The following is a 20,800-nucleotide window of genomic DNA, read 5'->3' on the forward strand; positions in this document are numbered from 1 at the left end:
AGCAAAAAAAGTGGTCTTCGTAGAAGACACCTGGGAACCGTTGTAGTCCGTAAATTGGTCCGTCTTTGGTAGCGTTTGGTAATAATACCAACGACTGTTTCCTCTCCGTTCTTCGTTTTCCAAAGTTTACAGGCAAGTTTAAAACGCGCGCGTGTGAGCGTGTAAACCTACAGTGTGGCTTTCAGCGTAATAGGGGGCGTTAGAGAGCTGTTTTCTTTTTTTTGTACTCCCAACTATACGAACGTGCTAGTCTGCATTCCTGCTCAAAGTAGCAGAGAGTTAGCGACGGCGTCATACAGCTGGCAGGTGCGTGTGATATGTGCACGTTGGTTCCGAGTCCGCACACCCCTTATAACTTCAGTGAGCTCTATTAATGAATTCGTTGAGGGATAATGACGCTAAATGCACAATTTGACTTAAGTATGGCGGACTTAATAGCATAAAGCGAAGACGCATCCGCCCGCCCCCCTAGCAACCGTAGCGAGTTAGCATAAGCCCGTGACTGTGGTTGAGATACAGTACATGGAGGTTTACGCGAGTACAAAACAAGGCCAGGGCGTTTAAGTTATTACCGACCGAGGCGGTTTGCCTGCGAAGATAGATGTTGGCTAAATGGCAAAACCCGACAGGGACGATGGAGAGCTTGAGTTTCAGGGTAGCGTGGAGCAGCTGACAAGCAACGGGAGCACTCGGTCGTTTGGCTCCGATGCAGTCACACTGGACTCCGACGGCACTGAAACGTCTGGGGAGAAAGAGGTGGACAAGTACGGATTCACAGGTGGAGCCCAGCAGTCTCGAGGACTCCAGTAAGTCTGAACACAAAGCCACTGTTCTGTTTTGTGAATGGTAAAAGGTGGATAGGCAGGTTAATTGTACCTTGCAGGCACAATAGATACACTTAATCTAATGAGATTTAAGACAATAACTGCATTAAAATATTCACTCACAGAGACAGTACTGCAGTTTTCAATAACTACATGTCATTGTAATATGTTAAGGTGAGATTTTTTTTTTGTGGCACCATAGTGAAGTAAAACATTATTAGTGAAAGGGAACTAGGGCAAAAGTTCTCCCACATTATCCTGTTTTCAGGAAACTTAGCTGCTGATCATGACAAATTGCTCTGGCGTTTCATCCCTGGAACCATTTCCTGTATGAAAGAATAAAGACGAGATCAGTCAAATCCCATGTCACAGCCTTCCCCATTTATATGTGCCAGAATACTGTGAGAACTGGTGAGAAAGTAGCTCATTATAATTTTAGTTTTACTTCACAGTGCAGAAGAAATCCCCACGGAGGTGCTGAGGCAGCGGGAGGCCAAATGGCTTGAGATGCTCAACAGCTGGGACAAGTGGATGGCTAAAAAGCACAAGAAGGTCTTTGCTTGCCTGATATTTGCTTTATTTCTCATGATACAAAACAAAACCTTTTTTTTCCTCAAGCAACAACTTGCAACCTCCAACCAAATAATAGAACAAGGCAAAATGCTTTCAACACTTAATATGAATAGAAGTGCTTCTTGGGGAATAGACCCCCTTTTTCAACACCGTGTAAACGTTTAGCCCGTTCAAAATAGACGTCAACCCCCACAGGTGAAAGCGCGCTGTCAGAAGGGGATCCCGCCATCGTTGCGTGGTCGCGCCTGGCTCTACCTCACGGGAGGAAAAGTGAAGGAGGAGCAAAACCGGGGCAAGTTCCAGGTCAGCTTTTCATTTCTTGGTTTGTGCAACTGGAAGCGCTTTGAGTGTTAATTCCACAGGTCTAACAATGCATTTCACTGGGGATGCCCAAAAATGTGTATATTAGCAATGAAAAAGTCAATTTTCGATAACATTCCCTTTAGTGTTTTGACCCTTTTTTTAAAAAATGCGTAATGTGACAAAATTGTGTGTTTAGGAACTGGACAGCCAACCCGGAGATCCCAAATGGGTGGATGTCATCGAGCGAGACCTCCACCGACAGTTTCCCTTCCACGAAATGTTTTCAGCCAGGGGGGGACACGGGTAAGCGCCGTCCGGCTGTCTGTCTCCATAATTCAACAGACCAACCAAAAATTCAACAGATGCTAATAAACTTTGAATATGCGCTTGACATGAAAAATGGGGGGGGGGGGGGGGTGAAAAAATAATTGACAATTTGACAGGATGAATAAAACATCAATTTGTCGAACTATTCGTTCTTCCACATATGCAGGCAGCAAGACTTGTTCCGCGTGCTGAAGGCGTACACGCTGCACCGTCCCGAGGAGGGCTACTGTCAGGCTCAGGCTCCCATCGCCGCCGTGCTCCTCATGCACATGCCCGCAGAGGTAAAAAAAGACTCAATCGGCCTGCCGATTAAATCTGCCATTTTGTAACATCTCCCAAAAAATGACGATGCTTTTGATTTGTTTTTTTCCCTTCATGGATTGTAATCATTTACAGCAGTTAAACACAAGTAACAATGGTCTTATTCTTGACTATGCCGAAATCAACGCTCTAACCTGATATCCTTACACAGAGTGGCTTAAAAGCGTTGACATTTGAGGCTGACTTGACAAAAACATATTTTGAAAGTTGTTGTGTCCTAGGATGCGTTCTGGGTCCTTGTACAGATTTGTGAGAAGTACCTTCCTGGATACTACAGTTCAGGACTGGTAAGATGCACGCTCCTTATCCTTGATATTTTTCTTTTATCTATAAAGTCTAGATGTAATTCACAGTGGCTTTCCTTGCATTTCCTACTCTTTGCCGTGTCTGTCCGTTGAAGGGACACTGATGCGCCCACCACCGAATATAGCGTAATGAGATAAAGAGATTAAGGAAAAGAACAAAATGGGTTGCTCCTCTCTTTGTAGCCGTCCACTTAAAGGGGAAGTCAACTCAAATGAAAGAAGCAACTCATGGGGCGGCCATTTTGTTGTTGATTGAAAATGACATTACCAGTACAATTGCTCATGTGACGACCAGTTGCGCCTCAGCTTTGCGAATGTCACAGCACCAAACTGCCAAAAACAGCAGAGCCATGATTGGCCGCTACCTGAGCTACTGTGATGTCATTTTCCGCTGACAGCAAGTGGCAAAATGGCCTCCCCTTGAGATGGATCAAAGCGGATGGATTTTGCGGCTTCATCCATATTCCACAAACGCAACCTTAATCGGAATGCTGTATTTAGATGAGTGGGGCCACAAAGAACTTTTTTTTTTTGTCTCGACCTCCATGTCAATGTGTCAACGTCGTCCCCCCGCAGGAGGCCATCCAGCTGGACGGAGAGATCCTGTACGCTCTGCTGCGGCGGGTGTCTCCCGTTGCGCACCGTCACCTCAAGCAACACAAGCTGGAGCCCATCTTGTACATGACCGAGTGGTTCATGTGCGCTTTCTCCCGCACGCTGCCCTGGGCTTCCGTGCTTCGCGTGTGGGACATGTTCCTTTGCGAGGGTGCGACATATAGACCTAGATTGAATGAGACGCATAGTGATGCCCTTTCCCCAGCCGTATCTTCTTTCCTAGTAATTGGTTCCTCTTTCTCTCAGGAGTTAAGATCCTGTTCCGTGTGGGCCTGGTCCTGCTCAAATGCATGCTGGGATCTCAAGAGAAGGTGAGGGCCTGCCCGGGTCTTTACGAAACGATGGAGCGGCTCCGGGCCATACCGCCACAATACATGCAGGAGCGTTTCCTGGTGCAAGAGGTGAGCATCATTCTGCCTCGTGGCCCCCCACGATAGTATTTCATTATTTTGTCATTAAAAGGTGCCATCATAATCAAATGTATACACTGTCATACAGACCATAGAGCTGTCCGTATCGGAGAAAGACATCGAGAAAGAGCACCTGGCGCAGCTGCGGCGCTGGAGAGACACCCACGGCGACCTCCACTACAGATCCCCTCCCAGGATGCACGGCGCAAAGGCCGTCATGGCCGCCGAGCCGCCGGACCGACAGGATTTGAGGCAGCGGCCCACCATCGTCGTGGAGTCTCCCTCGGAGGTCGACGGCGCCAAGGACACTCGCAAGGCCAAAAGGGAGAAGCGGAAGAAGAGCACTCTGCCGCCGCAGGCGACGGATAAAACGCCGCCGTCTCTCGAGGTACCATCGCCTCTCCTGCAGCCAGTGAGTACGCACGCGTCCAGAGAGAGCGTGAGCAGTGGCGAGCACGACACGTATTTGTAGCACGGCGCCAGTCATTCCATAGCAGAGATGATCGAGATTTCATTGAAATGGGTGATTCTTAAAATGTGTAGAATTTCAAAACACTTGACATATTTGTAGAATACCTTTGGGAAAGTCAAGAGTGTGGGACATCGGCGGAAGGCCGCTTGAGCATTTATTCAATCTCCTTGATGTCCAGTTGAAGGTCCAGATTACTCGTATGTGGTTTGTCCTCACTATTAGGTGTGTCAGTGAAGCGCTCTCGTAGAATGACTTTGCAGTAACCTTTTTCCACTACTACCTTCCCCCGACCCCGTGACATTTCTCAAGTGCAGCGCGAGATGTCGACGAGTAGAAGTTTATCATCATTATCGACAATCATTGACAGTACGAGTCACGGACAGGTCCGTGCGCTTTTGCTTTGCTCGGAAAATGTGTTGTTGGATAGTGTGCCGACTCGTGAGGACACAATGGCTGAGCTAGTACCTGGACCCGAAGTTGGATGTCAAGGATCCTGAATGAATTTTCAAATGGCTTTATGAAAGACGCTGGAGCATTTATTTATGGTCGTACTAGCAGTGGGAAAGAGTCATTCCTCCAGTGTGCTGTCTTACTCATGAGGACCTTAAACTTAATCGAATACAAATGTGTAATCTCCCAAATGAACTGAAGGTGGCGATGATGAATTGCTTGCACTTTTAACAGGGTTTTTTTTGTTTTGTTTTTTTCCCCCTGTGAGGTAAGTCAGTGAGAGGCTGGAGCAGCTCTTTGGTGACTTAACATGCTAACTGACTTGAATTAGCTCGTGCTGTTATTTAATGCAAAGGGGCGATTTGATCGTGTCCGAGCAGAAAAAAATAGAATTACTCACCAGCCACAATATTAGGTGCATCATCTAATAAGATCCACAATGCTAGTTTTTTGAAGAAATAATTACCTCTATAAAGGCAATACTGTAATGCCAATTTTGTATGCCGGTGGGGGTGATCATGAGATTGTGCATTTGTACCTAATGTTGTGTCTAGTTGTCGGCCATGTCACATGACACAACAATGCCAGCAAATCTTATTTTTCCGACTTTGAAAGCCTCGGTGTCAGTCCCCGAACAACTGTTGTTGTACCTTTTATGAGTGCAAAACACCTTCACACTACTTTGACGCCGCCTCCTTTAATGAAGGAAAACTGTTCAAGGACATTGTTGTGCCACGAAGCCAAAGATTTTTACGTTGGGTGTGTTGTATCTGTCAGACCGGGAGTGCAGGAGTGTTTATTCATGTTGGGAATGAAATGAGTAGGAATGCAAAATCAGGCATGCTGGGCAGAAAGACTTTGCTGATTATTACTGGGAGGGGGGGCGTGATGAATAAATAAACACTCCACCAAGCAGCCGCATCGGGAGGTTGTTGTTGTCGGTGTCACGCAACAGTTTACAGCCCCCTTTTCTGAGCCAGATATAAAATGATGTGTATTTTTGTGGAATTGTAACACAAATGCAGTCCAATTAATGAACAACTTTTAAACAATGGCATGTATGCTCAAACTCAATATTTTGTTTGCCCCTTTTAGGGGGAAGAGCAGTGATTACAATCGGAGGTGAAACATATTTGATGATTGCCACGATATAAGAAATTTATTTTACAAAGCGTCATGCGTGTTTTTTTTTTGTCTGCAGTCAACTTTATAAAAGGGATACCGTGGTGGATATGACATTTCCAATGTGTCGTCTGTGTTTCTTTGAGTCATTATTGAGTATGTTAGAATTCATCCATCCGCATTTTTTTTTTTTTACAGCACTTGTCCTCATTGGAGCCAAGGGTGAAATTCAACTGATGGCGAACCACTCGCAAGGCACACAGACAAACAAACATAAGATAAGATAAGAAAACCTTTATTTTGTCTCACAATGGAGACATTCCCAATTCACACCAACCAAATTATGAAAGGGAGAAAGTAGAAGAACAAAAAGTATACGAGTCCAGAACATTCACGAGCAGTCACGCTTCTGGACAATTGAGAGTCGTCAGCGAACACACCAAGCGTGTTTTTGAAATGTGAGAGGAAGCCGCAAACTGCACGCGGGAAGAAGGCTTGCGCCGCGATTCCTAAACCTGACCCTCAGAATTGTGAGGCAGACATGCCGGCCACTTGAATTCAGCTGGAAAAGCATTGGATTGTCTATAGATGGCGCTACTTAGCTGCTGCTGAACAAGACAACTGACTCATGAATAAGGCTTACAAACTTGCATAATACCATCATGGACCACTTGAATCAAGCTGCGGCTTTGTAAATAGTGTACAAACGGGGTCAAGTCCATCCATGCACGTTTACCCCCCCCCCCCCCCCCCCCGAGTGATTTGATTGTGCAGACTGTCCACTGTCCCTACACAATGACTCCCATTGAATACTGAATAAAGACAATAAAAACGAGAGAAAAATTGCACTCGCAAATGAGCTGGGTCAAAGTTCAAGAAATACAGAACCCCCCCTGTGTTGGTTCACATTCACCCCGCTGCCTTCCCGCACCCTCGCAGCAGCAGCACACGTCCTCGGACACCTGTTTCTCCGGCTCTTTCAGCTCGCACAGGAATTAGCATCTCAAATGGGGGGTGTAAAAAAACTTCTTTTTACACTTGCGGCATCTTATCGTGTCAATGCATGAACTAAGTGACTCACCTTCAGTAATTCTTCTTTCTATAGGCTACTACGTGTCATCAAACGGTGAGTATACCATTTGGTGATTTGAAAAATGGACGGCTTAATTTGTATAAAAAATGTGTAATAAATTTTGTAAAAAAAAAAAATGCACAAGGAATATTTGAAGAAACATTTTTAAGGTTTTAGAGTGGTGACAGTTTGAGCCTGGCCCGATAACCACCAAGCCGAGGGAGGTTTTAGCAATTGCGGTTATAGCGTAAATACTGTAGCGAAAGCAAAGCTGTTTGCGAGCATTATTGGAATCAACAATGTTAGCATTTGTGTTTTAGGTCATCATTTGCTCGAGATCGCCAAAACAGACATATGAGTCCTAAATTTGCTTGCGATTTCATACTACGGTATTTGATCTCTGTTTGACATGATGTTAGAATGTCGTGGTGACCTTGTTGGATGTTTGTCATGCTTGTAGATGTGCCAGTTTGAAATAGCACCGCACGCAATTTTTTTTAAATTTACAGTTTCTCATATTTTAACAATCTAATTAAACTTCTTAACAACCCCAATAATTCATGTTTTTTGTTTTTTAGCTCAGGGTGGACAGCCAATATTGGAGAGGCGGTGACCATATGTGTGAAGTGTCTGGAAGATTAAAGTCTGCGCATGGTGAGCTGTAAAGCTTGTCTCAAGCTTTTTGGTAACTAAGTTGCACTGTTTATCCCCTCGGTGCCCTCTCTCTGCCCCCGACCCAAAAGTGGATTAGAGCCATGTTGAATTGTAAACTTGGTCTTCTTTTTTTTTTTTCGTGAAGAACAAAAACCTGAGCTCGCTGACAGTTTCGGCTGTCCCTTCAAGCCTTCGCCTGAGCTGTCACTCCTTCCTTGTGACATGTCTAAACAAACCCCAAAAACCCCAAAAAAACAGCTGACCGTGTTGGGAATCCTTCAAAATAAGACTCCCCGACCCGGTCAAAGCTGCGAACCAGGTTAGGATACTTTGTATTGGTCTTTTTTTTTTTCTTTTTCTTTCGAACAGGGGTGTGTCGCCGTTTTATGTCCACTGTACACAGTGGTTTACACAAATTAAGAATGTGACTTAAAACATCGCCTGCGCACACGATCAAGGTTTTACCATGGCTATGGATTGAGCCTGCAATGGAGAGTCGCGCTCTTACGCCGCGCGTTTCCTTATAGTACTTTTCCATGTTTGGTCAGAAAACACAAATTGAAGGGAGAGTTAGTTGCACGTGTTGGACAGGAAGTGGAGTGGCAGCGAAGGTCAGCGGTGCCACAGATGCTCTTTCAATGCGCACCGATCAGGAAGCGCGCGTGTCCTCTAATGGTTTTCCTCAGGATAACGGTAGCCGGCCGTGCGTATCGTGAACGTCAGCTTTCTTTCTTTTATGAAGATTTGTGGTAGGATATGAAACGTCATTGCCAGGATCTCCCTCCTTTTATATGAATGATTGCTTTTTTTTTTTTTTTTTTTTTCTGCTTGGCACAGTCCGCAAAGTTATTGTTCTTGTTGAGGCTCCTTGAAATGGTCATCAGCATGAGGAAAGCATGCGTGCCACGTTCGTGGCCCATCGTAAAGTTGTAAAAAGTGTGATGATGCCATTCATTTCCATCGGGGCTGCATGTTGGCCTTTTGAGCGCTTTTTTTTTTTAAACCATTTTAGCTGTTAATGCAAATGTAATGAAGCATCCTGAAGAGTGTGGATTTGTCAAATATTTAAATACAAAGCAGGGGGAAAAAAGATTTTGTTTTAGCACTGCAAAAACAGTCTAGTCCAAAAGAATCCAATTGGGGTCAAAAATGTACCTTGGGTCAATTTGACTCAACTTTCTGGGTTGACTTTTTTTCCCCAAAATGTGGGTCAAATTTGACCAAAGTGATGGATTTGTCCATTTCTGACCCAAATAGCTGATGATTTTTTTTCCTCATTGGAAGGGAGGAAAAAAAGGAAATAGCATTAATCTGTTCCATTGTCAAACTGTTGCCACCATCAAACTTTTATTTACTTTACAGGAAATATCCGAAATAATGAAAACATACTTTTGCAGTTGCGGGGGGAAACTGCCCATGTCTTTGGACCCTTTCAACATTTCTACCTCTCTCACAAGTGTGCGTGTATAACACACACACATACATATGCTGATTGCAAGTGGAAAAATAAGTTAACCATAAAACAAAATGTGCCACCTTCACTTTTAATAACAAGTAACAGCGAGTGTGATGACATGCTCAACGAAAGTATTGAGACAATGTTTGCTTTTTGGAATACTTGCGAAAAAGCAAAAACCAAGGGCCAGATTCCACTTGAGTTCGTATCCAAGGGGAACCTTTTTTGTCGGGAAGGTAACGTTCAGAATGGTTAGCTTTGTTTTCTACTTGTGTGACACTTGAGAATGTTAAAATGTTGCTTGTAAATACAGATTGACCCAGATTGTGTTTCTATTCGTTCCAATGAGGAAAAAAAGAAGTTTGTTCATATTCATGAAGTATCCAGTCTGTCATTTATTTCTTTATTTATTGCACATGCAACATTTTATTTTATTTTATTTATCACTTTTCGTGATTGTGTGTGCGTGTTTATCTCTTCGTTTGGGCGCTTGCAAGCTATTGCACTTAATCTTGCGCTGATCTGAAGCCACTTCCTGCAATTGTTGGGTCACATCCCCACTGTCTCCTCTCTTCCCGTCCATCCAATCCCCTCCCTCCCATTTGTGATGAGGAAATGGGGGACTTGGAGAGGATACGGAGAGGGCCGAATTCACCTCAGGGTAAAAATGGATCCGGCGGATAGCGTCTAATCCGCAAAGCACGCGCAGATACTTCAAAACTTGACTGGCTGAGATGTCAAGCAGAGGGAGCAAATCACGAAAGCTGGTGTAAAATTGGCGCGACTCGGCTTGAGCCTCTTTTGAGCGAGGGGGGGGGATGCGGCGAGATCTACAAGACCTTGCCTCCGAAATTCCGTTCACACTTTGCGATGTGCGTAATCGGAGGGGCATAACAGGTGCAAACTGCACTAAGCTTTCAAACTTCATAGGCAATGTGTGCGCCGGTATGTCATTAGCGCAATATCCTCTCTGAATAGCCGGAGCTAACTGCGGGCGCAAATGAAGAGGTAATTAAGTGCGCTGTCGGCGGGCCCACTTCATTCTTTCTGGATTCAGCCCAGAGAGGAATGGGGGGGGGGGAGACTAAAAAATAAAAACAAAAATGGCAAAAGTCCTGTTCCAGTCCTGATAAACACCGATCCTGAAGTGGGTGTGGCAGTCTGCCTTGTGGCCTGTAAAGATAACGGTGCCATTAGGCAACCAAAATAAGAGATGGAGGCTTTTTGCAGTTACCTTTAACCATTTATCAACCAGGCAATTGTCCGGGGGGGTGCAGCATTTGTCATTTAAATTCCAATCCTGTATTTTCCCAGCTAAAATAAAGTTAGTTTATTAACTGAAATGTATTCATTGCGTATTAAAACTACACGATCACATATTGTATTTTATCAGATAAATACAATAAAACAGAATTCTATCTATTGAAAACATGACAGTGGCCCTCAACCACCAAAAATAAATTATAATAATAAAATGACAAAGTTTTGCATCATATAGTAAACTAGTTTGACACTTTTTTTGTGTGTGTGTGTGTGTGCCAAAAGCAAGGGATGTACGTGTCATCGCAAGCTGACTTCATGGCCTTCTAATTGAAACTAATGACAAAAGCACATGCAAAGTCAAGACCTCTGGGTTTGAGGTTACAATAGCTTATTGTGTTTCAGACGGCGTTACACACTTTGTGTGTGGGTGTTGCGTTGTGTTTGTGTTGGGTGCAGGGCTGCGTTTGAGTGCACGTGCGTTCCCATGTGTGAGCCTTGAAACCAAACTCGCTTCGAGTTTTAAGTTTAGACGTCCGCCAAGGTCCATAAAACGGTTTATGTTACGTATGGAGTCGCAAACTCGAAAGCTTCCTAAATCCTGGAGAGCATTTAGATAATTCACACGTTTTTTTGGGGAGGGGGGGGGTTGTTTGTCACACTTTCCCACAGGGATAATGTCATGGCTTGCAGAAGGTACCATATATACTGCATAAGTTATTTTTTTTATTTTTTTAATTTGGTACACAGAATCCTACTTGCACTGCACTAAGTCTCTAGGGAACAAAATACAGTGGAAGCTCCCTAACGTATTAAACTTCCTCAATTACTTTTTCCCCATGTGAAATACAGTATCTCGACTTTGACGTGGTTCGGATCGCTGCTAGTTAGCTAAAGTTGAAAAATGCTTTTGGTTTTGTCTGTTCTAGCCTGTATTGTTTTGCATTAAACATTTCGCATTCATGCCTCTTTTTCTGCAGGTTGTACGTGATTCTCCTTTGCCTCGGCTCCCCGCTTTTTTGTTTGGGACAGGAAGTGAGCGCCAACCGCAAACACCGACCCAACACGTCACCTGTGTAAACAAGCTCAATGGATACATGTTGCTTCTGAATGCAACTTTTGTCACGTAAGTTCACGTCAGACCTATTTATACGTTTTTGCGCGAGCACTTATCGGGAGCTTCCATCCCCTCGTACTTATATCGGATAAACATTTCATCTGGGCTACTTCTGGTTTAGGAGACAACAAGTGGAAAAGCAGGAAGGTTGCTATCAACACAGTCTCCCGGCCAACCGCCAAACAGAAGCTGGACCACCATGACTACCCCCAACTCCCCGCAGCCAGTAAGGTGAGCAGCTCATCAGGAAAAGCTGCCACGGCTCAGCTGTGGATGTCTCCTCTGGGTTACGTGGTTCAGAAGGTCAGACAAACACCCCATGCAACATGTGCTTGATGACCTCGAAGGAAGTCCACAGTGAAGACATTGTTCCATTGTAGACAATAGTAGGTGAATCGGAGTTCGACTTGGGTCATCAAAATTCAATACCTGCTGTGTCAATTTGAGACAATGGATTCGGCTTTTAATTTATATCTTTTTTTGTTTGTTTGTTTTAAGTGTTAAGGCACCAAAAGTGAGGGGGTTTTTTTTCAATTAATCAAGCAAACCTTTCCCGGAATTCGGTATACTTGAATGCCTCGTCACTTTGCGCTTCATGTTTTGTGGGTTGAGTGCTTTGCGGGTTTTTCCAAAATACAATATTCCTAAAAAAATTCATCAAAAAATCCGTCCATCCATTTTCTGAACCGCTTTATCCTCACAAGAGCTGATGGGCTGCGCATCATCGCAGCCTCACCCAGAACCTTCCCGTGTTATGCTTTGCGCTGTTATTGAGTTATTGAGAGAGTGATGGATTAGTTATGCTCGCACTTAAGGTAGACGTACTGCAGCCATGCGTTTGTCTTTGAGGGCTAATTTATTGGACCTAGCAAAAGGTGTGGACATCTCCTACCCGTGAGGCTTTTGTGTCTTAACAAGCTTGTGTCAACTACCTGATTTTTTTTTGGGGGGGGGGGCAGTTAAAGTAAATGAAGGTGGAGAACAGCCAAAATGTCTGGCAGTACTAAATTACTAGTGCTTGAAGTGTCGGTTTTGGCAGCATTCATGTAGTTTGGTGCCTGATGAAAGCAAGTATTTGTCACTATGCACTCGGTCTGCTTTTGCACTTATAAGCTAGCAACTGAAACACTGAACTCCTGTAGAATTAATTGAAATGTCAGAAAATGTCAAGCGCAAGACTGAGAAAAGCCAGAAAAGCCGAATTATAAGAATAACACAATGCCAATTGTGGCACTATTTCTAATGGGAAATAAAGATGCTAGCATACCAGCAGTTGGAATCCTAACAGCTAATGCTAATATCCAGATAGCAATCAGAGTATAAAAAAAAGCACGAAGGCCAATTGACAAGGCTTATGAATCCATCAACTCATTGACCATTTGTCCAAATGTGCATGTCTGCCACTGCATTTTAAAACGGCACCAATTCGACTTGTCAACGGCTTAACATGCACATCAAACAACTGCTACAATCGCCAACCTACCTCCCAGCGCACCCCCCCCCCCCCCCCCCCCACTGTTTAGGCGTCACAAGTATCACGTCACAAGTATCACCAAAAAAGTGGCCCTCCAACACGCAAGGTACCTTTGATAAAACATCAAAGGTATTCGCTTGGCCGCAGGCAAACTCGCACAGCGGGGTGTGTTTTTGCCTCTCATCTCCTTCTGCTGTCTTTTCTTAACTTGTTGCCCATAATGTAGAAGATGGACAAGGTTGAAAGGTGGAAAGAAGTCCTCAGTGTGGCCTAACTGGCAAACGTAGTAGTGTGTGGTTTACAGCGCAAGGCCACACAGGAGGACAGCAGCACGAAAAAAAAAAACTATTATTGGGCACAGGTGGACAAGTAAGTCAAAATAACATGTCAAGTGGGGGCAAGTAGGACTGTAGTTTGTTATAGTTTGTTAGTCAGTCAGCAAGCAAATTTCTGGTTCACCAAAGCTGACGCAAGACAAATGGGACATGCCTTTTTTTTTTTTAATTAATATTTCTACAACTCAGATCATTTTATGAGCAAGCAGGACAATTCCTCGACCGTTCCATTCTTGATTCCGGGGCAGGGAAAGCGATTTTGTCATGACTCAACAACAATCGGAAAAGAAATATCTCTTAAAGTTCTCCATTGTGACTCCAGGAACAAAACAAGTGCATCAATTCATCTATTAAAAGTTTTTTAAAAGGAAATGAGCACCATATTTGTTAGTGCTTGTTCATCCGTTAGCTACTATTTTTACGTCATGGAGGATGCTAAATGGACCGTAGCAGTTTTGATTCTGCAGCATATGGGATCTTTTTTGTCGTAACTCAAGTGGCAAAAATAACAAATTCCTCTACCAAATTTAAAAAAATAAAAATAAAAAAGTAGCGCGATATTTATGTTTTTGTGCTTCTATTTGTTTTTGTTAGCATGCTAGTTAGCATGTTGCAAATAGACACCTGGAACACTTCATTTTTTTTATTGTAGAGCGGAGATAGATAGTAGAGCTGGACGAAATGATTTAATTTGGTATGTTAATCAAATATGGGTTGAAAATTTGATATGCTATACAGTACGAGTATTTGTGTTGAAAATTTGATATGCTATACAGTACGAGTATTTGTAATGAGTTACGAGCTTGATTATCGACTGCATTAAACTCGTCAGTCTATAGTTGCCAAACTTGGAATTCTGTTTCATCCTGCTAACAAACAACAAATCAATACCTACCTAAATAATGTTCTTCTTTTCCTGCTGTTGACATCCCTGCCCAACTCTTGGCTAAAAATAGCACGCGGTGCCACCAAAGGACAGATGGGAAGTTCTTTTTGATTTATTTAAGTTTTTTCCTGCTTTTGCCAGGATGGACAAACAAGCAGGATAGGACACCAGTTGGGTGGGGTTTGATATACACAATTAAAGGCATAAAGTTAATACCTCAAGTGTGCGTCACAATTTAAAAATATATATTGAATTTTTTTTTTTAGCTCCCGGGAGAGCGAAAGCCGGTTAAGGCAACGGAGATGAGAGCAGAGGCCTCATAATGAGAGGAAGGTGAGCGCAGTGGGGAAGGACGAGTGGCTGTGCAGAGGAGGGGAAGGGATCAGCGCTAAGGGTTGGACATTGTTGAGTGATACAGTAGTTGTGTCTAAAAGTCACCGGGTCGGCGCCACTGCTGCCCACCCCCGTGTGCCGAGTTGTGGACTGAGAGGGCCCATCTGGGACAGCACAACAGACATGAATACAGAAGGGGGGGGGGGGTTGCCACGTCTTGGAAAATGGGGACTAAAAAGACAACAGATTGAAGATGACCTTTTCATCTTATTGCAGATTTCAGCGTTTTAACTCTCATTCTCCTCAAGGAGCCCATCATGTGATGTAATTAGCGTTAATGTGGCCTTTTTGTGATTAATTGAAGGTCTGGTTGACTTGCCACCATGTTGGTTCGCGGCCGTGCACGTTGGAGCATGTCCACAAGCTGTCGTAAGATTGAAAAAAAAAAAAAAAAGAAAGAAGAAGCAGCAGCCACAGTATTTTGGCCTTGAGCTGCAGAGTGCTCAGGTACCCGAACGACTCTTCGATTGATATTGAAATCAATAGTGGAACTTGTCATGCCTGGGCATGACTTGCGGCTGACTGTCTAAACATGTCCACATGTCTACTTTCGTTGGCTCGAGGCAAAATAACACAAAATCTTTTCAACACCAGCTTTCACTTTACAGTTTACATAAATCCTTTGTTCATCCCCGTTGTGCAAGAGAGAGATTTTTTTTTTTTGTGTGTGTGTGCTGACACCATCCAAATAATCCTGCACTCAAACATTTATTATAATAATTACGCTTATCCTTTCATTTAAATATATATTGTTTTAATTTAAACTGATTTAAATTCCTAAAAAAATTATAATATACATTTTGTATTATTCACATTGCTGCATTACAGCATGTGAAGCAATTTATATACTGTATATATTTTAAACCTCATGATCTATGAACTATAATATAATAATCATTATCAATATCAATCATTCGTTCTAATCGGTTATCTTTGCAATCAGCCAATGGATCAGCAATATATTTCATGTCCATTCTTTTATTTTAAAAGGGCATTATTTCAACTTTACAGTGCAGAAAACGTACAAGCAAACTCATGACGCAGTTTATGTTTTTGTCCGTAGCGTGTCGGAAAATGTGCCAATGTGTTGATCCGTGTTTTACAAAATGGAAGCAAGGTTAGTTTATTTTCCCGAGTTGTCTCTATTTTGAGAGACATCGTAGATTCGATGATGTCCTGCCATTTGCCATGTTTCAGTGAGTTACAAATGAGCGGGCGTGTTTGTTTTCACTGAGAGTGGGAAGTTGTGTTGTGCTGGGAGGATGGGGAAAGGAGGCGGGTGCATGATGGGGAGGGTTTATGCTTTGCAGGGGTAGTGGGGGGGCGGGCGGTCGGTTGCGCCGTATATAAGAGCGGGCGGATCACGCAGGCAGCAAGTCACACTCCCACCAGCCCCGAGTCGAAAGCCATGGAGCCCACCGCGAACCCGTACGACGACTACGACTACGACTACGAGGAGTTGGAGAACTCCACCATGTGCGACTACTCGGAGTGGACGCCGTCCTACTCGGTCATCCCCGTGCTCTACATGCTCATCTTCATCCTGGGCCTGTCGGGCAACGGCGTGGTCATCTTCACGGTGTGGCGGGCGCAAGGGAAGCGGCGGGCGGCCGACGTCTACATCGGCAACCTGGCCCTGGCCGACCTGACCTTTGTGGTGACGCTTCCCCTCTGGGCGGTGTACACGGCCATGGGCTACCACTGGCCCTTCGGGGTGGCCCTGTGCAAGATCAGCAGCTACGTGGTGCTCCTCAACATGTACGCCAGCGTCTTCCTCCTCACCTGCATGAGCTTCGACCGCTACCTGGCCATCGTGCACTCGCTGTCCAGCAGCCAGCTGCGCACCCGCGGCCACATGCGCGCCTCCCTGGCCGCCATCTGGATGCTGTCGGGAATCCTGGCCGCACCCACCCTGGTCTTCCGCACCACCCGGCACGACCCGGGCAGCAACCGCACGTCCTGCGCCATGGACTTCGGCCTGGTGGTGAGCAACAAGCATCAGGAGAACCTGTGGATCGCCGGCCTGAGCATTTCATCCTCCGCCCTGGGCTTCCTGCTGCCCTTCCTGGCCATGATGGTGTGCTACGGCTTCATCGGCTGCACCGTCACGCGCCACTTCAACACGCTGCGCAAGGAGGACCAGCGCAAACGGCGCCTCCTGAAGATCATCACCACACTGGTGGTGGTCTTCGCCGCCTGCTGGATCCCCTTCCACGTGGTGAAAAGCGCGGACGCCCTCTCCTACCTGGACCTGTTCCCGGCCACCTGCGCCTTCCTGCGCTTCCTCCTGCTGGCCCACCCGTACGCCACCTGCCTGGCGTACGTCAACAGCTGCCTCAACCCCTTTCTCTACGCCTTCTTCGACCTGCGTTTCAGGTCGCAGTGCCTCTGCCTGCTCCACCTCAAGAAGTCCCTGCACGCCAGCCCCGCCGGCTCCTTGTCCTCCCAGAAGACGGAGGCCCAGTCTCTGGCCACCAAGGTCTAGCGCGCCTGGAGGACTCTGTCACTGCTCGGTGCTTATTTACGGGTTCCCGACCCTTGGTGGGACTACTGACTTGAAGAACTTTTAAGGGACCAATTGTGAAGTAGACGTGTGGAATGTATCTCCAAAAAGCTTCTCTTTTTTTTTTTCGTGGTCTTGGACTCAAGTCCCTACAACCGAAGAATGAAAAGTCACACTTTTGTTCTTATTCTTTCAGAGGTGGCAAAAGTACTCACAGAGATACTTGTGTGTGTGTGGGAAAAAAAACTCTGACAGACTCTGAAATGTAAAAAGATGAATTCTGACATTTTTCGCTGTGACATTTGGATAGATAACACTTCGTGATCAGGTCCCCTGGTGTTAGCTAGCTAGCGTTTTATGCTATCAAAACAAAGTGCTCCCATTGCCTTGCTAATGAAGAGACTAACAAAAAAATTGTCAAACATGGCGTCTTACTCATGTTTTTTCAGATTTGACATCGCATTCAGCCTTGAGGATTCTTGCATCTGACAACAGACAATTCTCTTAAATAAGGCCACGGGTGGGGAATAGCTTGCTTCTCCAAACAAGTCACTGTCATTAATGCTCCCTGGTTCCACCATGTTGCCGCATTCCTCTTTTCCACCAGTCAAGATCTCAAATGCAGTTACCGTAACCTCTCTTCCTTTACAACTTTTTTTTTTTAACATCGTTTTGTCATTCCCTGCGGCTGAAAAAAAACTATTTTTGACTAAGTAAGGAGTACAAAGAACTATAGTACATGTAAAAAGCCCTTGGGAGAAGTAGGGATACTTAAAGTACAGTAACCTAGTATGTATACTTCTGTATACTTCAATCCTGCGCAACACTGTATTTCTTATTCGTAAGTACTTGAGGTGGGACAAACCGGCAAGATGTCAGTGTCTGTGGCATTTTCAGCCTGCGGTGTGTGTGTGTGTGTGTGTGTGTGTCGCTATGAGGTGTCAGGCGCTGATAAGCATGGTAAGGAGAGACGGGAGGTCTTGAGATGCAAGGAGGGGGTCTAGACAGACGGACAGATGGCAGCTGACAAATGTTTTCAGACTCCCTGGGCTCTGAGCCCAATTAAAAGGTGACTCGTAGTGACAGGCAGTGTGTGTGTGTGGGGGGGGGGGTGTTGTGTTGTCAGACACAATGCGTTTGTTCCTGACAAAAACATGAATTTGTGAAAAAAAATGTATTTACATTTGTGATTCTTGCCTATGATTTGTAATAAAAAAAATGAACGAAGATCCTCTATTGTGTTGAGTCTCACTCCACTCGCTTTGTTTTTTTTTTTTTTGCTGGAATGTATTTTCTCCCCTCGGATGAATGTTTGCTTCTTCCTGAGGACGCGTTTGTGAGGGGAGGCGGCGGCCCTTCCATTGTGTCGTGCACTGGAGTTCCAAATCAAAGTATATGTCGACAGGAAATGCATGTTGGACTTTAGTTTCCTCCTGGTTTCTGCTCCTCTTGCGTGAACAATCAATTGTGGCTCATGTCCGAGATCAATTTCAATCATCTGACATCAATTTAACGAACAATGACTAAAACATGTAAAGGGACAGTTTTTGGTGATCTCAGTGGGAATGTTAATGAATGTGGACGGTATTGAGCTTCTTAGCGGCATAATCGGGGAGACAGAAGGAGCGGCCTAATCCAGGTGGACTGGTTTTCATGGGGAGGGGACTCTGTCTGTCTGATTAGGCGTCTAATAGCGAGATACTGTACGTTGGAATCAATTGAAATCACTTGTCTATCCATCCTCAAGAGTTCAATGAACAGACAAACTTCTCAGTCATCTTTGTACATCGAGTACAAGATGAACGCATTCCCCAGTGGACTCATCAGCTTTTATTGGCAAGGCCGTTTCAGCTCCATTTCACTCCAGACGCCGCGCGAAAGTATCCCTGGCTTTTCGGCATCAAAGCCATATCCTGCTGCGTAACATAACCTGCAAAGATTATTTTCACTGAGGATTTTTATGACGCTTGTGTGCTCACGTTACGTTTAGACTAAAAAACTTTTCATGGCGCGTGGACACTGTAGAGTTGCCATTTGGGCACTTTGATGCTCTTTTACTGCAGACCACCGTTTAAAAATATTTTTGTTTTTTTTGTGCAAATGTTTTCATTTTTCTGTGAAAACAAGCACTGGAAAAATAAGTCCTGGAGAGCAGAAACAACGCGTTGAGAAGCTAAAACCTTTGCTCCACTCCTTCATGAGAGATCCTTGAATTTGCGCTGTGTTTATCACCTTGAATATAATGTTGACACAATTTTAAGATTTCACGTTCGACTTGGGACCAGTGTGCGGGCTCCCGATCGATCGCGATCGACTGGTTGGGCACCACTGCACAAGCGGTACATAGCTCCCTCTTGTGGTAGACGAAAGAATAACTGCCTTAGAATTGTTTTTAATATATATAATTTTAAAGTTTTGAGGTACATTTTTTTCATATTTATTTACATTTATTCATACATGTCAACTGAAGAAAAAAGTAGTTTTCGAGTTAAGCCCAATGTTAATGTTCAAACTGTGCATGATGTCTCTTGGTTTTTCGCTATTGACAATAAAACTCATGTTTTTGATAAAGATGACACTACTGCATTTTAATGTTGGTCATAATGGTGGTGCTGTCTTGAGAAAATGAAAATTATTTTTAAATGGTCGCCTACTTGGTATAAAAGGTTTAAGAACCATTGGTTTAGGTCGTACATTTGGTTGATTGGCGTGCCAGTCCCCATGCAGTATGTACATATACACTTTTTTTTGAATGATATGAAATAAATCAATTACTGCACATTATTTTGTGGACCACCAAGTTAGGTTGGTGTTCACCAGGTGTCCGGGGACCCCAGTTTGAGAGCCAGCGCCCAAACCAAAGGGGGGGTAGGGGGTAGGGGGGTAATTTGCTTATCAATGGGTGGCCTTACTTTTGTTTACTTTCTAGTCAGGCCTGCTGTGCGTGGCGAGCGCGTGTCCCTGCTCCCAAAGCCAATAAAGTGACTCGCGCAGAAAATAGACACAGGAAACATGCAGCATTTCTCCCCTGCTCCTTGACAATGGAGGATAAGCCCAACCAGCCCCGAAGCCCCGGCGAGGCCTGAGGATGACATTGGTTGAGCGTCTTTGTGGCGGGGGATTGCATGAGCCAGGAAAGACAAAGGGCGGGTCAGCAAGTCAGGGTTCCTGATCAGGGATATCCTCTCTTTCAAGGCCCTTTTGCAGGCAATCTTGAAGGACGCGAGTCTTGTTTTTGCAACAAAATACGAAGCGTGAGAAAACACCTCAAGTGACTAATCAGAGGTCTCTTTCTCCCTGCTTCTCAAAGGCTCCATCGTTAACGGCGACACGTCGCTTCCGAAGTTGGGAAGGAGACCGGCTTTTCGAGAGAGACTCCGGATCTTGGTCTTAATGCCAGTGTCTCAATAAGCACAAAGCGTCCCTTCATCCCTTCATCTCCGGCCTTCTCTTCAGGTCTGAAAAAGAGGCTCTGTGACCTACGGCATGCCCGAGATGCTGAAGAGGCTCACAGCTGCACTCGCTTGGTTGGTGGCAGGTAAAGAAAGCCGTGCACAGTGATACCCAACATACAAAAGATAAGTCAGTCAGTGATTGCTGACCACCGTAGCTGCGGAAATGATCCAATTCCGTTAAATTGCTCCGAAAATGACTTTCTTTATGACAAAGTAGCTTTGTTCATCGATCTTTGCCAGTGATATATAGTGACCGGCAGAACAGTTAAATGGCAGCAGGTGCCAATAACGCAATTGTTGCCACGACTGTTCTTTTTTTCATATTTGGTGTTTTTCAAAACAGGAGACAATACAGAAGCAGTCGGTTGACTTCTTAACGTGATGGCTTCCTGACAGGTGGCATTTTGAAAGGAGCCTGGGGCGCACAAGAAACCCACAGAGAGAGCGGGGGGGATGATGCATACTGAGTAAGT

General features: G+C 44.7%; 2 protein-coding genes across 6 annotated transcripts; both read left to right on the plus strand.

Annotated features, from left to right (window-relative positions):
• Window positions 1-28: 28 nt before the first annotated feature.
• On the plus strand, window positions 29-6,568 carry LOC147191566 (TBC1 domain family member 10A-like). 5 transcript variants are annotated; one of them, XM_086134379.1, is made up of 10 exons: window positions 29-132; window positions 630-806; window positions 1,277-1,376; window positions 1,593-1,700; window positions 1,897-2,003; window positions 2,194-2,308; window positions 2,570-2,635; window positions 3,230-3,419; window positions 3,515-3,669; window positions 3,767-5,841. In XM_086134379.1, exons 3-10 carry the CDS (start codon window positions 1,332-1,334, stop codon window positions 4,148-4,150), a joined length of 1,170 nt encoding a protein of 389 aa, XP_085990505.1. In that variant the 5' UTR covers window positions 29-132; window positions 630-806; window positions 1,277-1,331; the 3' UTR covers window positions 4,151-5,841. The 5 variants fall into 5 exon arrangements, with proteins under 5 accessions (XP_085990505.1, XP_085990503.1, XP_085990504.1 ...); XM_086134377.1 differs by adding an exon at window positions 5,921-6,568 and having other exon boundaries at window positions 37-806; window positions 3,767-4,090; XM_086134378.1 differs by adding an exon at window positions 5,921-6,568 and having other exon boundaries at window positions 37-806; window positions 3,767-4,066.
• Window positions 6,569-15,698: 9,130 nt separating this feature from the next.
• LOC147191567 (apelin receptor B-like) lies at window positions 15,699-18,099 on the plus strand. The gene has a single exon (XM_086134383.1). The coding sequence runs from the start codon at window positions 15,778-15,780 to the stop codon at window positions 16,852-16,854; it is 1,077 nt and encodes a 358-aa protein (XP_085990509.1). The 5' UTR covers window positions 15,699-15,777; the 3' UTR covers window positions 16,855-18,099.
• The last annotated feature ends 2,701 nt before the right edge of the window (window positions 18,100-20,800 follow it).

The sequence above is a fragment of the Hippocampus guttulatus genome, chromosome 17 (genome assembly GCF_054856545.1).
Source record: "Hippocampus guttulatus isolate MCC_2025c chromosome 17, RoL_Hgut_1.0, whole genome shotgun sequence".
Classification (NCBI taxonomy): domain Eukaryota; kingdom Metazoa; phylum Chordata; class Actinopteri; order Syngnathiformes; family Syngnathidae; genus Hippocampus; species Hippocampus guttulatus.